A 25,568-nucleotide genomic window follows, 5' to 3' on the forward strand; every position below is an offset into this window, starting at 1 on the left:
AACTCTTCAAGGTAGGACTTTTGGACCCCTTTTCACAAATGAGACACCCAACTTGGAGAGCTTGGATAATCTGGGCCTGGTGGGCCTGGGAGGAAACACCACTGGATGGTTTAAGCCAATACCTGTGGCTTTCCTCTCAGATGGCCGGGTTCCCCAACTGTCCTTTCCCCCAAAGGGGTCTGCCTTTGTCCTCCTGTCCCAGCCTCACGTACTCCACAAAAGAGCACAAGTACTAGCTGGGCTCAGGTTGAGGGAATGCCCAGAGACTCTGAGACCTAGGGGAGGAGGCCCACTCCCTGGGCCCTGCTGACCCCCTCTGGCTGGACCAAGAGCCTGCCAGGGCCAAAGGGGGATCCTGACCACAAGATTGTCAGGAGTCAGCCCCTCTATTCCTGCTCTCCCAGAAACTTCCAAGAGGGAGAGAGTCTTAGCTTTTCTAGGAGTCCGAGAGCCTGCTATCTACAGCCTACTGTCTACAGCAGCCTCAGAAAAAGGGGAAATGGGCGCCTGGGTGGCTCAGTCAGTTGAGCATCCAACTCTTGATTTCAGCTCAGGTCATGATCTCAGGGCCATGAGATCGCGCCCAGTGTCAAGCTCTCTTTTCAGCAATGAGTCTGCTTGAGACTCTCTCTCTCCCTCTGCCCCTCTGCCCCTCACGCATGCTTTCTCTTGCGTGCTCTAAAAAAAGGGGGAGGGGATGATATAAAGTAGTACTAAAACAAAACACGCAAAAAGGAATTATAGGAAAGCTCAAATTCTTTTTCATCCTGACAGGATTACCATAAAGGTGGTGCAGAAGAAGCAACACTTAAATAAGAGTCCTCAGGCAACATGGTTTTCCGGCTGCCCAGGCACCTGAGAGTCAGCCGGGCTGGCCCACTACTGACAGGGGTCACCGGAGACAGCTAGCCACTAGTCCTCCAACACGGAGCTCTTCGCTTCCACGTATTCCAGGGCCTTCGCCTTCACTGCCTGCACGTCCTTCTCAGTGCCATGTTGCTTCTCATAGTCCAGGTAGCGCTTGAAGAAGAATTTCATTCGCTTGGGGGCCAGGCTGAGATGAATGACCCGTTCAAAGATGTCCCTGTAAGGAAGAGCAAGGCAGCGTTTGCCTCTTGGCCCCCTGCCCCTCGACTGCTGACTAGCCTTCATCCACTTGCCCTCTGGCTCTGCAGCCAGGCCCTCTGTTCTCCAGCACTCTCACTTCTACCTTTACGTTTATTACCATTTTAAACTCCTAAGGTGTCCATGGGGAGAGAGACTGCCACCCTCACTTTCTAGATCAGACAGACACCCACGGGTGTTAAAAGGACTCACTGGCTTGAAGTGACACAGTGAGTCAGGACAAAGCTACTGGGATGGGGACACACATGAGGTAGGGCTCTGTGAGAAAAGTTCTGCTTCAAACTCACTGATGCGCTTGGGTGAGGCACTGGTTCTTTCTGGACCTCAGGCCACCCATCTCTGACCCTCCCTGCCCCGTGGGGCTGTAGGCGACAACAGCAAGCCTGTGACCATTCTCTAGCACAAGAGCCAGGCTCAATGAATTATGTGGGAAACCCAAGTCTCCTGACCCCCACATCAGGGCCAGCCTCCCGCCCACCCAAGACTCCAGACATAGACCAGAGGTTGGCCCCTGAGGCAGCAAAACAAGTCAACAAGTGAACACCACAGGAGCTGGTGTGTCATGTCAAAGCTGTTCTTCCAGACATGGTAAGAGAAACTGGGGATGCTGGAAGATGCTGTGGGTCTAAAAACTCATCCACTTGGCCAACATCCCCAACCTCCCACAGTTACTTCAGCCCTGGCCTGTCTTCCCCTCTCACCGGACTTCCTTCTGGCTGCCATACTTAATGGTCATGTCTATGTAAACCGACCAGACATCAGTGCGCTTTGGGTAGGTGCTCAGTGTGTTCTCAAAAATGGCTTTGGCCCGTTCCGCATCCCCCAGCTGAAACTCCAGCTGGGCAAACTTGGCAATCACATCCACATCTGCAGGGAGAGAACAGCTCAGACGCACAAAGCAGAGAGACCCCTCACCACAGCATTAACGTGCTGCACAGACAGACTGACTCCTGACTCCCTACTCATAGGTTCCAAGACCTGGGTGATGACAAGTGAACACTGGGAAGGTTTGGGGCCAGATATACAGATGAGCACTAATCTATGACTCCCACTGCAGACATCCCACTCTCTGGGCCCAGAAGGGAGAGGGGGCAGCAGCAACAAAATTAGTGCTAATTGTTTTTTGTTCCTCCATCTTTGAAGTTTAGCATCTGAAACGCAACACATGTTATGTTCATGAGCATATAATCAACAGAGAGATCCATGACCTCCACTAGGCTTTCCTAATACCACACCACCCTCAGATGAGAAAATCTCCAATCCCTATGCCCAGATATCAGAGAGCTTAATGTGATCAGGAATCGGGCCAAAGGGTAGGGATGAGCACTCACGCTCTTTATTGGGCAGACACTCGAGAGCTCGCTGCATCACACGGTGACTGGCCCCAGCCTGGCCCCTCCGTAGAAGAAAAGCGCCATATTTGATCCAGACAGCTTTCTCCTGCCTGAATCGCTTCAGCATCCGGTTGTAAAGTTCACCAGCTTCCTGTGGGAAAGACAAGGTAAGCTATGGAGTGTGATATGACAGAGGGGGCAATAACAGAGACAGAGGGGCAATGACAGAGACAGGCAGCTAGGCTCATGGGAAGCTAGATGTGGCCTCAGACTCTGGTCACTATGTAGGTGCAATTCTAGATCCCTGAGGAAAGCAGGCAGGCTCCCAGAGATGGGGAGAGCACACGAGGGGGCCTAACATGGTGGGGAGAGCCCCTACTAATCCTGTGCTGTATGGAGGTCCTAAGAGTACAAGAACATGAGAATGACAAGGGGGAACAGGAGAGACAGAAAAGGGACATTGGCTGAGCTGCTGCCTTGTGGCTGTACGCCCAAGGGATACACACCAGGGGTCCACTGTCCCTTTACTTTCCTCATCTTCACCCTGCATTCCTAAGGCAGAAGTGGGAGGAAGGGATTCCTCCCACTTCGAAGATGAACAAGTTAGGGCCCAGAGGTCACACAGCAAGCCTGCAGTGGGACCAGATCCATAAGAGGGGGATTCTTTCCTGGACTTCCCAGGAATTCGTTTCCAAGCTGCTGAGGACCTCTGGCAGCGGGCCACTTGGCCCAGACTCCTACCTGGAATTTCTCGGACTTGGTATAGATGTCAGCCAGATGGAGAAAGACCTTGAGAGGCTCATTGTACTGCACGGCCCGCTCAAAGACCTTGGTCAGTGACTCCTGAGAGCCGTACATGTTCTCTAGATTCAGCAGTGCCACCCACACGTTCAGCTTCTCTTGCTCCTCTCTGGAGGGAGAGTGAGCATGTGAGCTCCATCACCTCAGCCCAAGGAAGCCCCCACTACCACCCAGGGATGCTGACTGGAACTACTTCTCAGTTCCCACCATCAAGTGAGCCACGGAGCAGCCTGGCCCCCACTGCAGCTCACAGAGAAGCAGGAATGCCAACCCGACGCTGGGCTTCCCCGGGTGTCTGCCTCCGTTCCGAAAAAGGAAGCCCAAGAGATCTTAACCTAGCCCAAGGTTTGGGCAGAAAAGAGCAGAATCTCTGGTCTGATTCTGTCTCCAAACTAAGAGAATGAAGCAAAGGATTGCCATCCCTCCTCTTAGCTGTCAGGAAACTCACTCTACCCTGTGCCTGGAAAGTGGCCACTGAGAGTGTTTGCACCCAGCTATGTACAGTCATTGTCCCTGTTCTACTTCTGTTCCAAGTTGGGCACCTTATTTAAGCACAGGGAGTCCTGTAAATGTCACCCTTCGCTACTTCAGTGAAGGGGACTATAAAATATAAATGAGCAGATCTGTTGCGCAGATGGCGCAGCCAGGAGCCAAAGCCTGAAAACCCACGGGTGCTGGTGATAGCCACCCAAAGTGCTGTCGGGCTCCTGAGGAGGGAATGACCCAGAGTCCACAAGCCCTGCAGCCCAGGGAGACAGCTCCCTGTCTAGAGCCACGCCCACCAAAGCAGCGGGCAAAGCCAAGACCTGAAGGAAATGGTCTTGAGAGCCCTCTCCGCCACGGCCCGGGCCTTCTCGATTTCCGTGGCCTGCAGGTGGAAGGCCATGTACTGCAGCCACAGGATGGAGCTGTTGGGGGAGCTCAGCAAGAGTCGGTCAAAATCATGTGCTGACTCTGGCTGTCGCCCAGGATCCATCAGCGCCTCCTCCATGCGGGACAGCTCTTTCTCTGCCTTCTGCTTCTCCAGCATCCTTTCCTTCCTGCTTTTCTTCTGCTAGGGAAGGCACAAAAATTCGTGAGTAATCTGCTCCTCAGACCACTATGGAGGTCTGTGGTGGAAGCCAAGAGCTGGCAGGGCAGTCCATGAGCCCTAGGATTACTGGCAGGCCTGAGACCACCCCGCCCTGTCAGAAGGGACCCTCAGGCCAGGACAGAGCCAAGGAGACTAGCACCAAGGGGTCCCTGCAGAAGGACAAAGCCCCACAAAATACGACACCGTGGACTGCTGAGGCTTGTTGTCCTCCTCGCTGTCTGAGCTCTCGCCTCGAGGTGGTAAGGCCGGGGTCAGAGAGTCTAGCCCCACGTCCCAAACGAAACCGGAGGACAGCTGTAGCCGGGGCACTTCTGCTGGCCTGGTCGGCTTCTCCTGAAGGATCGCAGAGGTGTGTGAGGAAAGCATTCAGCTTAGGCTGTACCCTGCTCCCTGGCCCCAACCCCGCTGAGGAGCCGGGGCCCCCACCATGCCCAGAGACCCTTCCTCTCCTCCAGGGCCAGGCTAGGCCCACTCCCGCTGGAGAAACTACTCAGTAGTGACATAAAAGCTTTCCTTGTAAATAAATTCATTTAGGCAACAAGCTTTTTAAACATACGTATGTAAAAACAAACAAAAAAAAATCCCATACGTATGTGTATTCACATATACGTTCACGTAAAAAGTACTACATGCGCATAACATAATAGCAGAGCTGGGACAGAGACATGACAGGCGTTCTAAGGGTGAAGGGATGTCAGTACCTACCATCCGGGCAGCCCTTCCACAGTCAGGCCTCAGTCCAAATGGTACTGTCCTCATCTTTCAGAGGGAGATGCAGGCTCAAAAAAGTGAGATCTTTATTTGCCTGCCCCACTGATTTAATTCAGCTCTACTCAATAAACACTGATGAGAATTTATTTTATGCAGCCCACTCCTTGGGTAAAGCAGGGTCTCTGTCCTCAGGATGCTGATGACCAAGTGAGGACCTAACAGCCCCACCTTAGGCAAAGAAAGAAGACTGCCCAGCTCTTAGACAGGAGACCAAGGACTTCCCTCCCCAGAGCAGCGTCTCTGCCCCCAGCCAGTGCTGTCCCTCACCTTGGGCAACACACTCATCTCTTCTACCTCGTCTTCCCCTTCCCGATAATATACTTCAACACCACTGTCGTCCTCCTCTGACGGAGCAGCTTTCTTCTGCTTCTTGTCCGCTCTCTCCTGAGGTTCCAAGGGGGAAAGATGGCGAGCCGTCCTCCTGGCCCCAGAGAACCTGCTGGCAGCCCAGGGCAATGCCCTCCCTCTGGCCCTCCCGGCGCCACCCAGCACCTGGCTCCAAACTCACACCGCTCTCAGTCCAAGAGAAAGCCACTCGGTCGGCTGGCTGGCTTTGAAGTGTGCTCCTTTTCAGGCGAGGGAGGCCATCCTCCCCAAGGGACGTACCTGTTCGCTTGCAGACTCCCGGCGCCGCCGCTTGCCCTGCTTCTTTGCTTGCGGTTTCTGGGGCTCACTCTTCTCCTTGCCAGGCAGCTGCACCTCCTCCTGCCCCTCCTGGTTCCTCTTCCCTTTCCTTTTCTGATTCTTCTTCTCCTTCTCTTCTTCTCCTTTGCACTCTTTCTCTTCTGCCTCCACTTCCCTCTCCTCTTGCTTTAGAAGCGGCAGCCCTAGGGAGGCAGGAAACACGTCCGGCTTCCCAGTGTCACCGGGGAGGAATGACAGCTCTACCAGGTTCTTTTGGTGGTTCAGGCTACAACAGGGAGGGAGAACAATGAGGACAACAAGCACAGCAAACAGCCCAGGCCTTCCTCTCCTGATCAGCCCAGTTTTCTGGGCCCGGCACCCCCTACCTTGCAATCCATTCAGTATCCTTCAAAACAACCTGCACATTTTACCACGCTGAATAGTAAAATACAGGGGGCAGCTGCGATGTCCCCCTACTCTGTCCCCAACAAGTACCTATGTACAGAAAAGTCTCCACATCAGCTTTTAGGAGCGGAGGCTGGGACTGAGGTAGAAGGCTCCAAACAAAGGGGCTTTGTTCATCTGAACACTGCACCAACACCACCCAAGCCGTTATGTCTAGTTTACCTCTGAATCTCCTCCCACTGCGCCCAGGGAAAAGAGGGAGTGCAGGGCAGGGGAGACACCTACCTCAGGACCTTGGCTGTGAGCAGCTTCCCTTCTGGGAGGTATCTGTTGTAAAGGGCTTTCTTGGATGGACTGTACTGGGAGACATGCAGATATCGGGCCAAACCCACAACGGAGGGGCCAAGGCTGGCAGGAGAGAGACAAGGGTCCTGTGGTCATAAATACAACAACAGAGTCCCAGCCTAGCCTAGCGCCTCCACTTTCCCAAGGACCCAAGTTCTGACAAGGATTTAGGACAGACAGAAGTTCCCGGCACTCAAAAGGTTAAAGAAAGCTTTGTAAACTAGAAACAATTATCAGGCATCATGAAGATCTGACTGAAGGGCGTCTCCCACCCCACACCAGAGCACCGCAACGCATCACTCGCAATGGCTGGGGAGGATGAAAACGACGAAGCCGTGGCAGAGAAGGCCGTGCTGCCTGCTGGCTGTGAACGTTACGTGGTTTCACAGAACATTTATGAATCACCATTAAACACTAAATCAAAGAAAATCCAAATGTATTTAAAATTGAAATTGGATATGCCATGCTCTTTGTCCAAAACACCAATAAGAATAATTCAAAACATTTTTTTAAAGTATAAAACATCTCAGAATTTTAAAAAACTGATGCGAACTCAGACTCCCTTTCCTTCATATCCTCTTTGGAAAAGGTGACTGAGGAAAGCCACAGACCTGAGGACCAGAACAGGCCCGGAGGGGGGGGCCCTCACGTCTGGCCCACCAAGCACCACCTCACTCACCCAAAGAGCACGCCATGCGGCTGGACAGACTTTACATAGCCCCTCAGGAGTTGCCCTTCCTGAATGTCCTGGATGGAGTTAATCTCAGGATCGGTTATTTTGCTCTTCGTCTCTGGGTTTGTCCTAAAGGAATAAAAGGCTTATGTACATGTACCCCAACCCTCCTTTCCCACTCTCACCCGTGACTCATTTGTGATAATCAAACTCTACATGTAAGAATACAACTCTGGACCCGTCCGTAGTCAGAGCCCAGACCTACTCTTTCCTGAAGTCCTGTCAGGACTTGGCCTCAAAAACATCCATTTCTAACCATGGAACAGGCTAACTTCAGGCCAATTACTTCATGACACATGCCACGAACTACGGAACCCTAGGGGTTGGACCATCTTCCCTCACCGGGGTCACTGCATGGTCGTCTTGAACACCACATGCAGATGTCTGAACCTTGCCCTGGGCAACAAGAGTTTGAGCAGACAGGTTCTTCTAGCAATGTGAATGCCTGCAGCTTTTCTGGACAAAGACGGAGCAGGGTAGAAAGTGCACAAGCAGAGAAGAAAGGTGGGAAGCCCAAAGTTCTGTGTCAGGTCCACGGAGCCTCTCCTCCGTGCCCTTCTTGTCCCCACCACAGACTCTCACCTGGACGATCGCAGTGACAGAGTCAATACGTGGCCTGTAGTAGACAGGACGTAACACCTGGAATGAGAGCAAGAAAAGGAGATGCTGACTTTTCAGCATCCTAGGAGACAGCAGAGGGCCTCAGCTTCCTCCCCACAAGGCTTTCTCCCCACAAGGCTGACCAACAAGTAAGAGTGAGGGGACAGGACACCTGGGCTCTTCTTCATTCTGTTGAGAATGTGCTGAGGGACTCTGGACAAGTCACCTCTCTGGGCCTCAGTTTACTTGCCTGTCACTACCTATTCTTACCCAAGAAAGGTATTGGGAGAAGAAAATGAAAGGAGACATGGATTCCTCGGGAAGACACACAGAGCCATATGGGTACTCAGAGATGACACCAGCCTAATGTCAGATCCCAGCAGTGTGCAAACTCAGCCACTAACCACCGGAAACTGTGACCAGGGAATGACCTAGGTCCTAGCGCAGGCTCACGGCAGCAGATCAGAGCAAACAGATCATTGAGGCCTGAGCAGGGGAGGCTTCCAGGAGAGAAAACAGGGTTTACTCTTTGGTTAGGTTTCCAAACTTTTTTCATCAAAACCAGCACTTGGCAACCCAAAGTCACAATTTCAAAGTATAGAATCTTAGCAGTGGAAAGAATCTCAGCAATAGTCCAAATTTTTCCCAAGACAGGCACCTGCCCCTAAAGCAGGAAGGACCTTAGGGATCATCTACTTTTAGACAATTAATTTATTATCCATATTAGATAGATATCACAACTGAATACGACTCACAGATATGGCTACAATAAAATATATTTAAAATAAATATTTTGGGGTGCCTGGGTGGCTTAGTCAGTTAAACATCTGCCTTCAGCTGGGATCAGCTGGGATCAAGTCTCGCATTGGGCTCCATGCTCAGTGGGGAATCTGCTTCTCCCTCTGCCTGCCACTCCCCCTGCTTGTGTGCATGTGCACTCTCTCTCTCTCTCTGTCAAATAAATAAAATCTTTAAAAAATAAAATAGGGGCGACTGGGTGGCTCAGTCGTTAAGCATCTGCCTTCGGCTCAGGTCATGATCCCAGGGTTCTGGGATTGAGCCCCGCATCGGGCTCCCTGCTCTGCCAGGAGCCTGCTTCTCCCTCTCCCTCTGCCTACACACACTCTCTCTCTGTGTCAGATAAATAAATAAAATCTTTAAAAAAAAATTAAATAAATAAAATAAAAATTTTGCTAAAAGCCACAACCACATTTTTAAAGCTCAAGAGACAAAGCAGAGATAATCCTGGATTTCTCAGATGTGTTCCTTTTCTTCTCCCAGGCCCTGGATATCTCTGTGCTGTTTAGCTCTGATAAGTGGTTGTGAATTTATTAGGCAGATGCTGGTGGCTGGGACACCTGAGGTGGGAAAGAGCATTACAACTTTCCTGCCCGTCTCCTCAAGGCTTCCCACTCTACTGTTAGCCAACCTGGATTCTCAGCCAACCTGGATTCTCAGACGTCTGCACGGTATCAGGCTGAAGCCTGCCTCTTCAATGCTAATTTATTCACCCTAGAAAATGACTTTAAAACTCTGAACCAGGGGCACATGGGTGGCTCAGTTGGTTTCAGCTCACATTGTGATGTCAGGCTCTGCACTCAGCGGGGAGTCTCCTTCTCACCCTCTGCCCCTCCCCCCACTCATGCTCCCTCTAAGATAAATCATCTTTAAAAGTCAAAAACAAAAACAAAACTCTGAACCAGGCTCATTTTAGTGCATATAAAATAGTTCATAACACCCCCCCCAACTGCAAAGGTCTCTTTTTGCAGAAATCACCTATAGATCAATTTTTTTTTAATTAAAAAGATGAATGGTTCAGTAGAAAAATGAGCAAGCAAAGCACAGAACAAATGTAAAGAGCCAGTAAAGAGGGAAAATGACCAGTAAGAGAAATGCAAATTAAAATGAGAGATCAGGGGCGCCTGGGTGGCTCAGTCAGTTAGGCGACTGCCTTCAGCTCAGGTCATGATCCCGGGGTCCTGGGCTTGAGTCCCACAACGGGCTCCCTGCTTGGCGGGGAGTCTGCTTCTCCCTCTGACCCTCCCCCCTCTCATGCTCTCTCTCTCTCATTCTCTCTCTCAAATAAAATCTTTAAAAATACAATAAAATGAGAGATCAATTTTTGCCTATTTAATAGCTTAGATTAAAAATTAAGAATACCCACTGTTGGCAGGGGTGTGAGAAACAGTCATATTTATGACAGGAACATAAATCGGCATGATCATTTTGGAGGGCACTTTGGCAAAATGTGTGATGTCGTTTGGCCCATCACTTTTAGTTCTGGGAATATATTTCACGGATACACTTGCACTCATGTCCAAACACATGCACAAGGATATTCACTTCATTATTATTGTCCATCAACAGAGTTTTTAGATAATGACAAAAAAAAAAATAACAGAACACCAAAAAAAAATGTTAAAAATAAGGTAAAAGAACAAGGTAGATTTAGATATACTAGCCCAGGAAAAAAAAAAAGTCCATGATAAACTGCTATGAGAAAAAAAGCAAGCTGCAGGATATATAAAATGAAATTCTATTATTACATTAAAAACATTATACCTCCATGTGTGTAAAAGTCTTGAAAGATAGAAACCAAGGTATATAATGGTGAAAAGTGGTGGAGAAAGAGAGGAGCAACAGAACTTTTCTTTTTTTCATACAATTTTTTTCTGGTACAAAATCACATATTACATATATTTTTTTTAAAAAAGAAATCTACCCACGTAGAGCTGAAGAGGAACAAAACAAACCAACTAGGCCTACCTGACAACCTTCTGGGGGATGAAGTCTTCCAGGGGCGTCTCTGTGTAGGAGTCACTCACGTGAAATACGCTGACTCTTCCGATCTTCCCAAAGGGGAAGGAGACAGTCAGCCCCTCCTTAGGAGTCACCTTCACCACTCGGCCCATGGCCACTTCCCCCTTCTCAAGCTTGTGAGGACCTGGTAGGCAGGAGAATGAACCTGATTCAGGGAAGGGCAAATGAAGAAAGAAGCTGGAACACTGGCCAAGCACGGGCTGGGGAGTCAGAGGCTGCCCAAACTTGGGGATGCCCAGGTTAAGGGGAGCAGAATGATCATGAACACCCATGTTACCATGCCATGTAGTCAGGAAATCTCAGGGCCATGTGATGGACACCCCTTCTGAGAGACTTGTGAAAACCAACTGTGTCAGAAAAGGCGGCTCAGACAGTAGCAGAGTGACACAAGCCAGAGAACAAAGCCCCAAAAGAAAAAATGGTCCCGGAAGGCACAAACCACACTAGGCTTTCTGAGGACTCCAATACCTGAGGCATCCTTGAACCTGGGCACTACCTGATGACTCTTTCCTGCTCCTTTCTACCCTCTCCCTTCCCTGACCAGGCAGCATTTCTTCACCACACCTATAAGTGAGAGACACAAGAAGGCCTTGGAAGAATCTGGGCCAACCACAGTAGCCTTCAGGGCCTGGCCAATCTGGAACTTCTTATCTGGATGTTTCAGAACCTGGAAGGACAAGAAAATTCCTTTAACGTTTGAAGAAAGGTCTGGCATTTACCCAAAACTGGCATTTAAGTTTCTATACCAAGTATGTCCCAAACTAATCCCTGAATAAGTACATGGTTCTCTTGTACCCACTGCAAACACACCAGACACTGATTTCAGACTCTGAGTTCAGAGATTTCTCTCCAGGGATCTCAAGCACACTGACCTTGAAGCTGAGAGAAGTGAGCAACAAGGGAATCCTGCCCCGGATGTCTGGAGCAATCTCCACCTCAAGCCATTTTTTAACCACATTGTACTGGAGAAAAAAATAGGAGGAGAAATGGAATGGGATGGATATAAACATCTCCTTTTCCCTTCATTAAAACAGAAGACTTTCCTAAAAATCACAGGGTTGAAGAGGCCCTAATCCTACATTTTTCCAAGGGACAGGAATCCACCCCCTACATCCCACTGCCCCTGCCCAATCTCCACTTCTCACAGACTTCACTCAGAGTCTAGCTCAGAGCCTTTGCTGAGCTAGCCAACCATGCACCCCTCCTGGTGCCTCAGCTGATCAGGAGGCAAAAATGACCTCAGAGGTGTCCTCAAGTAGCAAGAACAATCCCACTGACCTCTGCAGACTCCTCCAAACTCAGCTCTGCCCAATGATGGTTAATTATCTCCAGGGCTCAACATCTGATTTCTAAATCAATTTAGATTTTGATCCTTCACTGTTTACAGTGTCCTGCCCTAAATACAGAGCCCTAGTTTTCAAAGTGCATTCAACAAAACATTTATCAAGCAGCCACTACGTACATGGCATCCTAGTGATAAATAAAAGCCAAACCCTACCTTCAAGATTACAGTCTACAAAGAGTAAGTCAAACAAGTACGCAAATAACCAGAGCAGTAAAAATACAATATGCTATGGGAATATATAGGAGAATTAGGAATATGGAGTGGGGGGAATATCTGTGCTGGGCCTTAAAGGGTTGTAGGAATAGAGGGTACTCTGAGCACAGAAATAAAAAAGGGAAAAAGAGGAGGTTTTCAGGCTGACTGGTACACAAGGTCAGATTATGAAGAGCCTTAAATACCATCCTACGGCACCGGGGGCTTATGAACCCCACCAAGAGACAACAGGTAACTAAAGGGCATCAGTGACAAGCTCAGCCAAATGCTTATGGAAGAAAAATCTGGCAGCAGTGAAGAGGAGCTAGCCCTCAAGGTCAAGCCCAATCCAACTTTCTCTCTGATATATTCCAACCAGTAGTTTTTACTGATCTCTTCCCTTTCTTGAATGCCTGTTCCACTTGGGGCTAGAACACATAATCTGGCACCCAGGTATGTATTGCTCTGCACTGCACCTGAACTTTATGAAAGACAAGAATCCTTTGTGGATTCTGCGCCTGGGTGGCTCAGTCGTTAAGCATCTGCCTTCGGCTCAGGTCATGATCCCAGCCAGGGTCCTGGGATCGAGCCTTGTGTCTAGCTCCCTGCTCGGCAGGAAGCCTGCTTCTCCCTCTCCCACTCCCCCTGCTTGTGCTCCTGCTCTCGCTATCTCTGTCAAATAAATAAATAAATAATCAAAAAAAAAGACAAGAATCCAGAATCCAATAGCACATTTACTTTAAATCTTGCTCTCTATTTTCCTTTCCCTTTCGTTTAATTAATCTATAAACATGCTGAACTGTGAGTTGCTTGCTAATTGTTTCGTGAGCCATAATTTTAGCTCCTCAATTAGGCTTCTGGTCTCCCACAAACCAGCATGGTAGCAAACAGACTGAAATGCTTAGTGCTAATGGCCTTTGTCTCCAGCTGCTCCCCTTTTTTCTGAAAGAAGGATGGCATCACACTGCAGGGTGTGCACTACTCACCTTCTTCAAGAAGCAAATCAAAGTCTGTCCAGCCTGGTACTGTTTAATCTTCTCCAAGGGGCTAACAGAGTGAGTGTTGAGAGCAGTGCGGCCATCCTTCTCCAGCTCACTGTTCGCAGAAAAGCAACGGAAAAGAGTATGCCAACTTCTGCATAAGGCTTCTAGCTTGAAACCGTCTCCCCCACGCGGCCATGGATTGACTGTACACCCCTCGTTCATGCACACCTCCCACACGCCCATTTCTCTCCCCCAAGGGGAATGTTCATAATACCTACATGAGAGCTAATCTCTTCCTTTTCATTCACCTAGGTATGAACAAGCTATAAAGTAGGTAGGTAGCTTACAATCTTTACAAATTTAGGAAACAAAATTGTTTTACTTCTTTCGTAATACTTTAGCTATTGCAGAACCTTCCCAAATAGTCTCTCAGTGAATGTGACAACAATCACATGTGAATGAGGCAGGGCAGATATTATTAAACTCATTTTATGCTATTGAACCAGGAGTTGAAGTCAGGGCTCTGACTTCAAAAATCCAGGGCTCTGTCCCCTATGCTACCTTGCCATTATTACTTTCTTTTCCTGCTCACAAAAGCAACAAGGGGATGTGGTTTGTGGTTACCACAAAGCACTTCAAAGAAATCACAGAAATCCCAGCCCAGCTTACCAACTGAAGTAATTTCTAAAACAAAACCAAACTCAACAATAAAATGGTACAAGTAATGCTGGTAGACTGTCACATATAATAGCAAGCACTGGTGAATATAGAAAAATGGAAACCTTCATATACGAGTAAAGTTAAAAATGCATGTACCTTACAACCCGGTAATTCCACCCTACAGAAATCCAGAAGCACAGTGGAACAAGTTCAAAGATGTTCACTGTGGCATTATTTATAAAAGAGAAAAACTAGAAACAACCTTAAACGTCTTCCATCAGTTGGAGAACATATAGAGTTGGGCACATTCATTAAGATGAATTACTGTTTTAACTACAGGCACAAAAGCAGATCTCAAAAACAAAATTTTGAGTGAAAAAAACAAGCTGCAAAATATTAAGTACAGCATGCCATTTATGTAAAGTTTGAAAACCACACAAAAAAATTTTGTAGACATACATGTGTGTATATAAATATATATGTATGTATATATAAGTGAAGTATGAAAGAGCTGGATATGTATCAAATGAATAACAGGTAATTCATCCTCTGAGGGTGGAGAGAGAAGCCTAGGGAAGGGAACATCTGTAAAATGTTATTTCTTAAAACACACACACACACAGAACATCTATGTGCCTGGCACTGAAATAGATAATTTATACACAGTATCTATCATGCTTATACAGTGGTATAAAAAAAAGCTTATTCACTCAATAGCTGACATTGGAATGCCTCTGTTACAGGCTAAACTGTGCCCACCCCCACCTCCAAGTTTATATGTTGACAGGCTAACCCTCAGTATCTCAGAATGTGACCGCATTTGAGATCGGGAATTTAAACGGGTGATTAACTTAAAATGAGAATGTTAGGGTGGGCCATTATCCAGTTATGGATTATTATTATTGTCATTATTATTATTAGGGTTAGCCTATAATACAACAACAAAACCCAATTAAAAACCAGGACTTGAAGAGACATTTATCCAAAGAACATATAAAAATGACCAACAAGCAGAGAGCCTGGGTGGCTCAGCCAGTTACGCGTCCGACTGTTGGGGCGCCTGGGTGGCTCAAACCGCTGGGCGTCTGCCTGTGGCTCGGGTCATGATCCCGGGGTCCTGGAATCAAGTCCCACATCGGGCTCCCTGCTGAGCGGGGAGCCTGCTTCTCCCTCTCCCTCTGCCTGCCGTTCCCCCTGCTTGTGCTGTCAAAAAATTTAAAAAAAAAAAAAAAAAAAAAAGCGTCTGACTCTTGATTTTAGCTCAGGTCATGATCTCAAGGTCATGAGATCGAGCCCCAAGTCGGGGTCTGGTGCTGGGCATAGAGCCTGCTTAAGATTCTCTCTCTTGGGCGCCTAAGCCTGCTTCTCCCTCTCCCACTCCCACTCCCCCTGCTTGTGTTCCCTCTCTTGCTGTCTCTCTGTCAAATAAACAAATAAAATCTTTAAAAAAAAAAAAAGATTCTCTCTCTCCCTCTCTCTACCCCTCCCCACACTCTTAAAAAAAAAAAATGACCAACAAGCATAGGACAAGGTGCTTCACATCACTAACCATCAGGAAAATACACATCAACACCACAGTGAGATATCTCACCTCACAGCTCTAAGGATGGCCATTAACAAACACACAATACAAGCGTTGGCGGATATGTGGAAAAAAGGGAACCCTTCCTTGCACACTGTTGGCAGGACTATAGGATGGTATAGCCACTACGGAAAACAGTACTGAAGTTCCTCAAAAAATTAAAAACCACCATACCATCCAACACTCCTACCTCTGGGTATATATCCAAAGAACTAAAAATAGAATCTCAAAGAGATATTTGTACGCCCATGTTGACTGCGGTGTTATTCACAATAGCCAAGAAGATGTGGAAGCAACCTAAATGTTCATGGATGGATGAAGAAAATGTGGTCTATACATACATGGAATATCATTCAGCCTTTAAAAAGAAGGAAAATCCTGCTACATGCTACTATGTGGATGAACCTTCAGAATGTTGTGCTGAGTGAAGTTAGCCAGTCAGAAGGACTGTCCATGACTCCATTTACACGAGTTATCTAAAGTAATCAAACAGAAAAAGAAACAGTAAAGAAACAGAAAGTAGAATGGTGGTTGCCAGAGGTGGGGGGTAGGAAGAAATGGAGAGTTGTTCTATGGGTAAAGAGTTTCAGCCATGCAAGATGAAAAAGTTCTGGAGATCTGTACTACACTAATGTGCACACAGTTAACATTGTGATGCCTACTTAAAAACTGTTAAGAGGGTAAATTTATGTTTTGTATTTTTACCACAATAAAACAAAAAAGCAAAAAAAGGGAAGAGATTAGAACACAGATCTACACAGAGAACACCACATGAAGACACCCTAAGACAGCCATCTGCAAGCCAAGAAGGGAGGACTCAGAAGAACCAACCCTCGTTAACTGAACGTGTCTACCCTTAGCTTGAATAAACTACTTGACCCCCAACTCTTAATTAAACAAGGCATCACACCTCAGGTGAAGATCTGGCGAACTCAAACAACTAATACGGTGCTCTCTCTGTTTTCACTACAAAGACTGGAGGGGGACATGATCAAAATCTACAAAACTAAGGAAACCACACAGTAAACAAATAGGAATGTGTGCATCCACCAAATCTCATTATTCTGGAACTAAAGGGCTTACTCTGAAGTTCCAAGAATGTGGTTAGCATCTCGAACTCAATATTCCAGGAATATATGCCCATCTCAGACCCAAGCCTTCCCAGAAATATTCCTCTTCTATTCTGATACCTTCAGGACAATGACCAAACCTTACTCCCTGATGTAATACTACTCAGCCATAAAAAGGAATGAGATCTTGCCATTTGTGAGAACACGGAAGGATCTAGAGAGTATTACACTAAATAAGAGAAAAACAAATACCACATGATTTCACTTATATGTGGAATCTAAAAAACAAAACGAATAAACAAAAAAAGCAGAAATAGACCTATAAATGCAGAGAACTGATGGCTGCCAGAGAGGAAGTGGGTGGCAAGATGCGCAAAATGGGTGAAGGGGAGTGGGAGATGTAACGTTCCAGTTATGGAATTAATAAGTCACAGGGATGAGAGATACAGCACAGGAGATATAGTAAATGGTACGATACGAGCATTTATGACAGATGGTTGCCACAAATGTGGTGAGCACAGCATAAAGTATAGATTTGTCCAATCACTATGCTGTACACCTGAAACTGATGTAACATTGTATATCAACTATAATTAAAAACAAGCAAACAAAAAACCTTACCCCCTAAAAGTTACTTCAGAGGCCCTTCCATTATATCCCTCTGCACTTGAGACTTACACCCTGGATGGACCCCACAGCTGACTCTGAAGAGCCATTCTCTCGGTCATGTGTATCTAGCTTCATTCATTGATGACCTATTAACTTCAAGAGGCTGGTTTTTTAAAGGAGGAAGCAGAAATAGGCCCATGGATCAAAATGCTTCAGATCCTCTGAAAAAAAAAATGATCCCAGACAAACTGGATCCAACATTAAATGAAACTAGTTTTCCTCCACACAGAATCCCTCACTGAACACCCCTCTATAAAATCCACTAGAACATGAGCTAAAATTCCAGTCAACAAGGAGTAGTCTCTACACTCAAAGAATGGGTATTCTTGGCTACATGTTGTTTATTTTTGGAATTACTGAGTTCTAGAAAATTGAATTGAGAGCAAAAACGTGCCTTTTTTTTACATGCTGACAAACAGAACTGCAACCAGCCTTTTAAACCCTAAATACAGCTTTTACATTAAGTTTCATATAATCCCTCTAACTAGCCCTATCAGAGCCAAATATCCTTACTAGAGAAATAAGACAACTGGGACAGACAGAGGCAAAATAAGTCACAACACTGGCAGAATCTAGGCTGGAACTCAGGTTCCTGACTCCAAAGCCCCACACTCTTTCCATGAGACCATGCTGCTGGGGTTCCCCTTACCTTGGCCGGACACTCAGCTCCGGAATGGTTCGAATAAATCTAGGATGACTTATTGGAAGAAACCTGGAGAAAAAAATTAGGTCAAATCATTTCTCTTATTCTCGGTACCACCATAATCTGGAGATCAGTCTTTCTCTCTAGTCCCAGGAAACCAAGCTTAAAAGCTACTTGCTGTGCTGCCATCCCACCCACTGGTGATGTGTCAGGCCTGAGGGCTGCCTCTCATTCTCTGCAGTAAATGTTGGGGAGCTGGCTCATCTGACCTTTCAGTATTGTCTTATTAAACCCGGAGTAGTATTTTCCTTACGGACTACATTCTCCAACTCTTTCACTCTGAAAGTAAGGAAACTGAGGTCTAGAGAGAGCAGTTACTGAAATCAATATGCAAATTAAAAACTATGAATTATTTTGCTTTTCTTATTACAGCAAGGATTTCTGCTACAATAATAATAGTGCAAGTAGATTTAAAGAAAAGGAGGATGAGTACAGTATGTAGTGAGAATGGATTATAATAACCTCTGATGTATACTGAGCAATAACTATGTCAGGCAACCTGCTAGGCACATTGGGTACCAGATGTTCTCTCAAGTCTGCAAAAACGGTACTAACCACCCGTACTCCCATTTTACAAATTAGGAAAATAAAACTCAGAGTTAAGTAACTACTTAAGTCATGGTCACCCAATTTTAAGTGGCAAATCTGGAATGCAAACCCAGGTCTCTCTTCTTTAAACTAATGCCCTTAACCACTACACCATATGCCTTTTTTTTTTTTAAGGGGAAAAAGACAAAAGGATTCTTTCGGTAAACATTTCTGCTAATTAGAAGAAAATCTGATTCGTGCACAACTTTTTCAAGCCTGCTTTAGTGCCCATTCCTTCTCCCACAATTACAATAATCTCCCCTCAAAACCAGCCCATCTCCCAAAGCCTCCATACTTGAAGGTCTTCATGTCGCGACCACCAATCACTCGGGCAGTGACTGTCTTCCCAACTTTCAGCTTGGCAGTAGGAGATGTGCCCTCTGGAACTTCATCTAGAATGTGGGAGGCGTGAATACAGCCAATGATGCCATCTTCCAGGGTTACAACCACATGGGTGGGCTTAATGGACTTGACAGTGCCCGTGACCATGTCCCCAATGGACAGGGTGTGCTTCTTTATCGCCCCCACAACCAGAGCTGGATCTGCTTCCTCGTCCTCATCGACTGTCTCAGAGTCCTTCCGGGTCTGTCTCACAGTCCTCTTAGCAGCTGGCCCCTCAACAGCCAAAAGAAAACCAGTCACTCCTGGTTCTGTGGTCTTGAGGGTTAGGGAGACACCCTGTCCCACCTGCAACTTCTCTGAGTCAAAGCGGAAGGTGTCATTGAGGTGAGAGGTCAGGGAGAAAGCTGCCAGGTGGCCAGTCTCTACCAAGGAGGCGACAGCAAAGGACTCCTCCAAGTGTTGCACAATCGCCTGGTACTCGCTGCCTTTCTTCAGCTGGAAAACAGAAAACCCACCATCCCCACTTCTTACAGGGCACAAGTGCTCAGTCATCACCCACTGGGCAGAGCGGGGCTGGGGAAGCCCCCTGAGTCCAGGGGGCCCAGGGCTAGTATGAGTTGTAACAAACTAGCCTTCACTCCCTCCACCTAGCTTCCCCGCTTCCCCTCCTGTTACTGAGGTGACCTGACTAAACTCAAGGCACCACATCAGAAGCCCTGGGACTTAGCTTTTGTTTTGAATTCAAATTCCTAGGATCCTATCCTAGAACTAGCAAAATCGAAATTTTAAAGTTACTGAGGTGATTCTGAGCATGGCCGGGTAGCCCCGACTCTTGTAGTTCTGCAGCGCCCCACCTTATTTATTCACCCGTTCAACCACTCATCAGAGTCATTACTGAGAGCTCAATGTATGCAAAGCATTTAGCCCACCTTTCCTCAAAGTCCAACCTGTGCTCATACCCTTATATACGCACCAGCTTCACTTGGATATATGGAATATGGACCTGCTAGAAAACTCAGTGAGGGATTAACACTATTTCTATTTCTCTTTGTTTCCCCAGGTCTTAAAATTATAGGCAATCAGACATGAGGAATTATACCTATGTAATTCTCTCCACCATACCCTACACAGTTAGATGCTTAATAAGTACTTTATTTATTTATTAATTTGTTTGTTTATTTATTTTTAAGTGGAGCCTAACATGGGGCTTGAACTCACGACCCTGAGATAGAGACCTGAGCTGGGATCAAGAGTTGGGATGCTTAACTGCGAATGAGCCACCCAGGTGCCCCCTTAATAAGTACTTGAAATGAGGACCAAATATACACATCATCCAGAGAAAAATACTACAAATGTTGAGATTCCCCTTGAACCCCTTCTTCTCTCACACAAAAGTGTACAGGAGTGAATGTGGATGAGCAGCCTGGAGGTCAGAACTATGCACAGACATGTTTTGTTTGGGTTATGTGTCTTAAAAAACAGTTTCCAACATTTCCCACATTTATTTCAAATAAAAATCAAATTCTGCCTTCTCTTAAAAATCAGATTCAGCAGAGCTACCCTACGACCCAGCAATTGCACTACTGGGTATTTACCCCAAAGATATAAATGTAGTGATCCAAAAGGGTACGTGCACCCCAATGTTTATGGCAGCAATGTCCACAATAGCCAAACTATGCAAAGAGCCAAGGTGTCCACAGATCAACGGATAAAGAAGATGTGGTATATACATACAATGCAATATTATGCAGCCATCAAAAAAAACAAAATATGCTAAGCGAAATAAATCAATCAGAGAAAGACAAGTATCATATGATCTCACTGATATGAGGAATTCTTAATCTCAGGAAATAAACTGAGGGTTGTCGGGAGTGGTGGGGGGTGGGAGGGATGGGGTGGCTGGGTGATAGACACTGGGGAGGGTATGTACTATGGTGAGCACTGTGAATTGTATAAGACCAATGAATCACAGACCTGTACCTCTGAAACAAATAATACATTGTATGTTAAAAAAAAAAAAAGATGTAGGAAGGGAAAAACGAAAGGGCAGGGGGATCAGATTCAGCAACATCGGACGCTGATGTTCCCACCTGGCAATAAGTAGATGGAACTGACTCGTCTCTGCCCCTTTGTGGGCTGACCATGCCCACTTCATTCATTTACATTATCTACCTGGCCCTGAAGACAGGGGGACCACATAATTTATCACCGGCACCAGAGTGCAAATCAGTGCTATTAATAACCACACCAAGACAAGGGGTATAGGAACGACCCACACCAATCCAGGCAGACGATCACCTCATCCACAGGCATTTGCATTAAAACCGCCAAGCAAAGTGTGTGGGGCTGAAGAGATGGGTAATGCCTTTGAAACCATGGGAATGGAAGTCATCGCCAGCTTACCTTTTTAGCTTTTCTATTCACCAAGTCATGGCAAAGGGAAACATGTACCTCCAACTTCAACATATCAACATTTAAGATGACAACCTTCTTTTTCTGCCCAGGTTCCACCTCTTGCCCTGCAGTGCAGAACCAAACACAGCATGGTCGCCCTCATGGAGCAGGGAAGGAAGCATCTCTCCAAGAGCCCTGCAAGCCCTTGGGCACAGAAAAGGAAAGAGGACATCCGTCCTGGGACGATATGGGCGAGGAAAACCAAAGGTCTAGCTCCCATAATTCAAGTTCAGGTGTGCCTTAATTTATGCAACCTGATATACAAAAATCTAGATTTACCCAATTATAACAACAGAAGGATTCACACTTAAACCTTCTTTAGCATGCTGTCAGTTGTCTTGATTTACATTGATACAAGACAGGGATGCCAAAATTTTCTACTGAATCAGGTCCTCTACACTATGTATTTGGGAATTCTGTATCCGAAAGGGAAAAATGGGCAAAGAATTTCCCCCACGAACCATGAGGGGCAAGACAGAAGTGCTCACCTGCCCGATGATATTTGCTGGCCCTCAGGACCAGGCCAGGCACAGGGCCCTCACTGAACACCACAGAGCCATCCTCCAACACCTCCTGCACCTCTAGGTCAAGGACCATCCCAGGGGTCATCTCAGCCAACATCTGGATCAACACAGAGTCTGCCAGAGACCCAAAGGAAATAGGGATTAACAAGCAGAAACAATACTCACCGTTCTTTTCCTTTGGCAATGTGCTGCCCCATGGAGGACAGCAGAGTGCTGGGGCATTGTGAAGGGAAGATCACTTTTGGTAGAAATATGCGACACCATGAACACTCCTATTGAAGTGAGAGAGACCTGCACCTCTTGCTAATCCTCCCTGGCCAGAATTCATGAAAGTAGCCAACAAATACCACAAACACACACTTTCCTTCGCTTTTTGAATTTTCATTGCTTCGGTTTGAAATCTACCTTCTCAAGCTTCTTATTTCCAAATCCCATCAAGGTTCCAACAATCCTACCTGATGGTTCAAAACTTCAGAAATCAATACAATAACCCCTCACAGTCTTCTAGCAGGTGCTTGCTCCATTCTATCATCCACCAGATATTTGTTGAATAAGAGAACAGTGAAGAGGTAAGTGGATTCACAACAAATGCAAACCTGAGGACACAGAACTAAGGGAAATTTTGATTTTGGTCTGGGAGGGAACACAAAGGGGACCTCTGGGATGCTGGTAATGATCTTTATCTGAATCTGGGGACTAGTTAAACAAGGGTGTTCATTTTATAAACATTTACTGAATTGTACCTTAAATGCCTTATTCAGTTTATACAGGTTATACGCCCATTAAAAAGCGGGGGTTGGCGCCTGGTGGCTCAGTCGGTTAAGCATGTGACTCTCAATTTTGGCTCAGATCATGATCTCAGGGCTGTGGGATCAAGCTGAGCACGGAGCCTGCTTGAGATTCGCGCTCTCTCTGCCCCTCCCACTCGTGTGCTCTCTCTGCCTCTCTCTCTCAAATAAATAATCTTTTCTTTTAAGTTTATCAAAATTGTTTGAGCCCAACAACTCATCGGAACAGACAGGCATAACTTACGACACACTCCCCACCCCCGACCCTCAGCCTCCACCCCCATGTCCCCACCTCGGTTGCTCATGAGGCTGCGTACACCCTGCCGCTCTTCCAGGCACTGGCTCAGGAGGAGGAGGCTGGTGGTAGCCACATCCCCCAGACAGCAGTCCGACAGCCGCAGCGACAGCAGCATGCGCTGCTTCTCCTCATCCACGGTCGTCACCTTTGCAACCACCGTCTGCCCCTCGACAAAATGGTCACTTGTGGAAGTCACAAACTTGTCACTCATGATCTAAAGAGTGGGCAGAAAGTAAACACAGGAAGTCTCTATCAAGACAACTCACTCCATGCCCCCAGAAAAGGATGTGTGGAGGAAGGGGTGGGGAGAAATGGAAGCCAGGGAAGTCCCCCAGTAGAGCACAGCTCTACTCCCCTTCCAGAAAAAAACACAAGACCTTGGCTGTCCAACCCAGCCTTCTAGAGGGCACCCAGCCTAGGCAGCACATCACTGGCAAGCCAGAGGGACACCAAGCTGTCCACGTCTCTAACACCCAGCGGTAACCCTCTGCCCTGCACTATGCATGTTTCTGCAGGCTTCCCCTCTTCTCCCATTGTTAAAATTGTTCTGGCAGGGGATGCAAATGAGAGCCACCCAAGGAAACATCAGGGGACAAACCTATGGAAGGGAAGAAATATTTATGAATAAACTACAGGCCACTTGCTCTCCCACCGTACTACAATGACTTCGCTAAGACTCCTCCCGACTCTGGGTCTCAGTTTAGTCAGCAGACATGAGGGGTTCAACGATGGGGTCATGAAGATTTTCTGCAGTCTGAAAAGTTTATGACTTCAGTGACATCGTGGTAGAGCGGATCCTTGCAAGGGTATTCTGGTATCATGATGCCTCAAAAACGCCAGGAGGTTGCAAAACCTATACTCAGCAGCTCAGGAAAATTAACTTCCACGTCTATACATGCTGAGAGTCTAAGTTTACTATCCCCACACTGGAGACTAAAATCTTCACAGCCCCTGCCCAGCTACCCAATGCTGTACTGTGAAGTAAAGATGCCCCTTCTTCCAGGACACAGCCCTGGGCCAGGACACATGGCTGGGCAAGAATCTCAGCCCCATTCCCCTCAGCCAGGTGCCTTTTTGCCTTGCCCCTGAAAATCTTGCAAGGGATTAAGGTATCCTGCTCCTTCCCACCCTCAGGTTCCATGACCCTAATATCTCTCCTCCAAGGCTCTTGTGCATGGAGCTGAACTTACAGCTTTGGGGGCCAGTCCACTAAGACCTGACGGGAACTGGACGAACACACCGTAGTCCTTGATGCTCTTCACAAAACCGATGAGCAGCATCCCAGGATGGATTTCTGCGAAGCTCTTAGGATCCTGGCCACCCTCCACAGTGGACACCAAAGCTGGCTTCCTACAAAGGAGCTAATGGCACTTCATCAAGGAACGTTCCAGAAAGGGCAGATTAAATATCCATCTCTCCATCTCCTTCTTCCACTCTATACACTCAGCTGCTACAATGATTCTCTCAGCATGCACACTAGCAGCATTAGCATCACCTGGAATTTGTTAGAAATGCAAACTCCTAAGCACTGTCCCAGACCTAAAGAATTATAAACTCTGGGGTGGGGCCCAGCAAGCTGTGTAAACAAGGCCTCCAGGTGATTCTGACACACACTCAAGTTTAAGAACCAGTGTTTTTCCTTTCCCTATTAATTCATCCCCAGATTACTGAAGAGGACCAAAAAGAGACTGGTTCATCCCTGCGGTTTGGCAGCTGGACCATGGTCGGTCCACAATCTTCACACTAACCAACTCTATCCCACCTCCTCTGTCTTCACTCTACGGAGATTTTATTTTACATTCTGTGAGAAAGAGGCAGTGTTCTCCTTCGAAGTGTGCACACCAAGACCAAAGGGAAACTTGGAGCCCCATGGGGGTAGGGGGGCGGTTGGGAAGGACGACAACAGCTGCCTATTAATTGTTCCAGCTCAAGGACTAAGCACTGTCTGAGAAGGCAAGATGTGCTATTGGAAATATCCCACTGGACCTGGCAGGCTACTCTGCCCCCTCTCCAACATCCTGGACTCCCACTCTGCCCTGACCAGCATCTGCTGGTAGGACTTCAATCCTCTTACTTTCCACTAGGGGAAGACAGGGAAAGTACAGTCTGGTCACCAGTTTGGTTTTATGGGGTTATTTCTGAAGTCAAATAACTGACTTTTTTCCATGGAGTTTCCACTTAAGAGCAGAGCCTGACCCAGAGTCTTCCCCCAGGTCCCACGGCTCACCAGATACCAGTAAAGGATACGACACGTCCCTCACTCTGGCTCAGACAAAGTACTCTGTGAAGGGCGTCGCCAGCCTGGAGCCAGTGATACAACAGAGGGCCATTGGCAACGTGGTCCGACAGATGAGGTGTGGGGAGGAAAGCAGGGATGTTGTGGGGCAGGACAGCCACCTCCAGCCCATCTTTGGTCTTCTCTAAAACCTTCACATCCACCAACTACTCAGGAAGAGAAAGACAAAAAATTGTACTTGTCTTGAGCAGACAGCAACCACATCTGGCTCAGGCTAAGATCAGAGGTATCGAGTCCCAGCATCACTGAGGGGTCAAGATCAGAGAAGGAGCTTTCTTCCAAACCCCACACAACTGCCCCCAAAGACCCGGCAGGCACTCACGCACACACACATCAGGACCCATTTGCGTGCTCACGTCACTCCTCTCCCAAGTCCCTCCACTGAGTCCCAGGGGAAAGACAGTCTTGCAGACTGGTCCTAGA

The 25,568-nt window shown here is 47.1% G+C and overlaps 1 protein-coding gene across 2 annotated transcripts in view; it reads right to left on the reverse strand.

Annotated features, from left to right (window-relative positions):
• Positions 1 to 738: 738 nt before the first annotated feature.
• PDCD11 (programmed cell death 11) overlaps positions 739 to 25,568 on the reverse strand; it is a 45,768-nt gene continuing 20,938 nt past the window's right edge. The window contains exons 15-36 of one of the 2 annotated variants that reach the window (XM_081822796.1): positions 25,097 to 25,291; positions 24,040 to 24,210; positions 22,844 to 23,063; positions 21,728 to 21,877; positions 21,189 to 21,304; positions 18,739 to 19,280; positions 17,802 to 17,864; positions 13,175 to 13,283; positions 11,524 to 11,613; positions 11,216 to 11,318; positions 10,598 to 10,775; positions 7,814 to 7,870; positions 7,178 to 7,300; positions 6,439 to 6,561; positions 5,731 to 6,034; positions 5,392 to 5,508; positions 4,537 to 4,686; positions 4,067 to 4,311; positions 3,201 to 3,369; positions 2,457 to 2,610; positions 1,827 to 1,992; positions 739 to 1,084 (exon numbers count right to left, since the gene is read on the reverse strand). In XM_081822796.1, coding sequence (XP_081678922.1) covers positions 913 to 1,084; positions 1,827 to 1,992; positions 2,457 to 2,610; positions 3,201 to 3,369; positions 4,067 to 4,311; positions 4,537 to 4,686; positions 5,392 to 5,508; positions 5,731 to 6,034; positions 6,439 to 6,561; positions 7,178 to 7,300; positions 7,814 to 7,870; positions 10,598 to 10,775; positions 11,216 to 11,318; positions 11,524 to 11,613; positions 13,175 to 13,283; positions 17,802 to 17,864; positions 18,739 to 19,280; positions 21,189 to 21,304; positions 21,728 to 21,877; positions 22,844 to 23,063; positions 24,040 to 24,210; positions 25,097 to 25,291 — 3,717 coding nt within the window. In that variant the 3' untranslated portion in view covers positions 739 to 912. Of the gene's footprint in view, positions 1,085 to 1,826; positions 1,993 to 2,456; positions 2,611 to 3,200; positions 3,370 to 4,066; positions 4,315 to 4,536; positions 4,687 to 5,391; positions 5,509 to 5,730; positions 6,035 to 6,438; positions 6,562 to 7,177; positions 7,301 to 7,813; positions 7,871 to 10,597; positions 10,776 to 11,215; positions 11,319 to 11,523; positions 11,614 to 13,174; positions 13,284 to 17,801; positions 17,865 to 18,738; positions 19,281 to 21,188; positions 21,305 to 21,727; positions 21,878 to 22,843; positions 23,064 to 24,039; positions 24,211 to 25,096; positions 25,292 to 25,568 lie in introns of both variants that reach the window. The other variant, XM_081822795.1, reaches the window with a different exon arrangement.

Source organism: Leptonychotes weddellii, chromosome 6 (assembly GCF_054177405.1).
Source record: "Leptonychotes weddellii isolate Sample4059 chromosome 6, ASM5417740v2, whole genome shotgun sequence".
Lineage (NCBI taxonomy): Eukaryota > Metazoa > Chordata > Mammalia > Carnivora > Phocidae > Leptonychotes > Leptonychotes weddellii.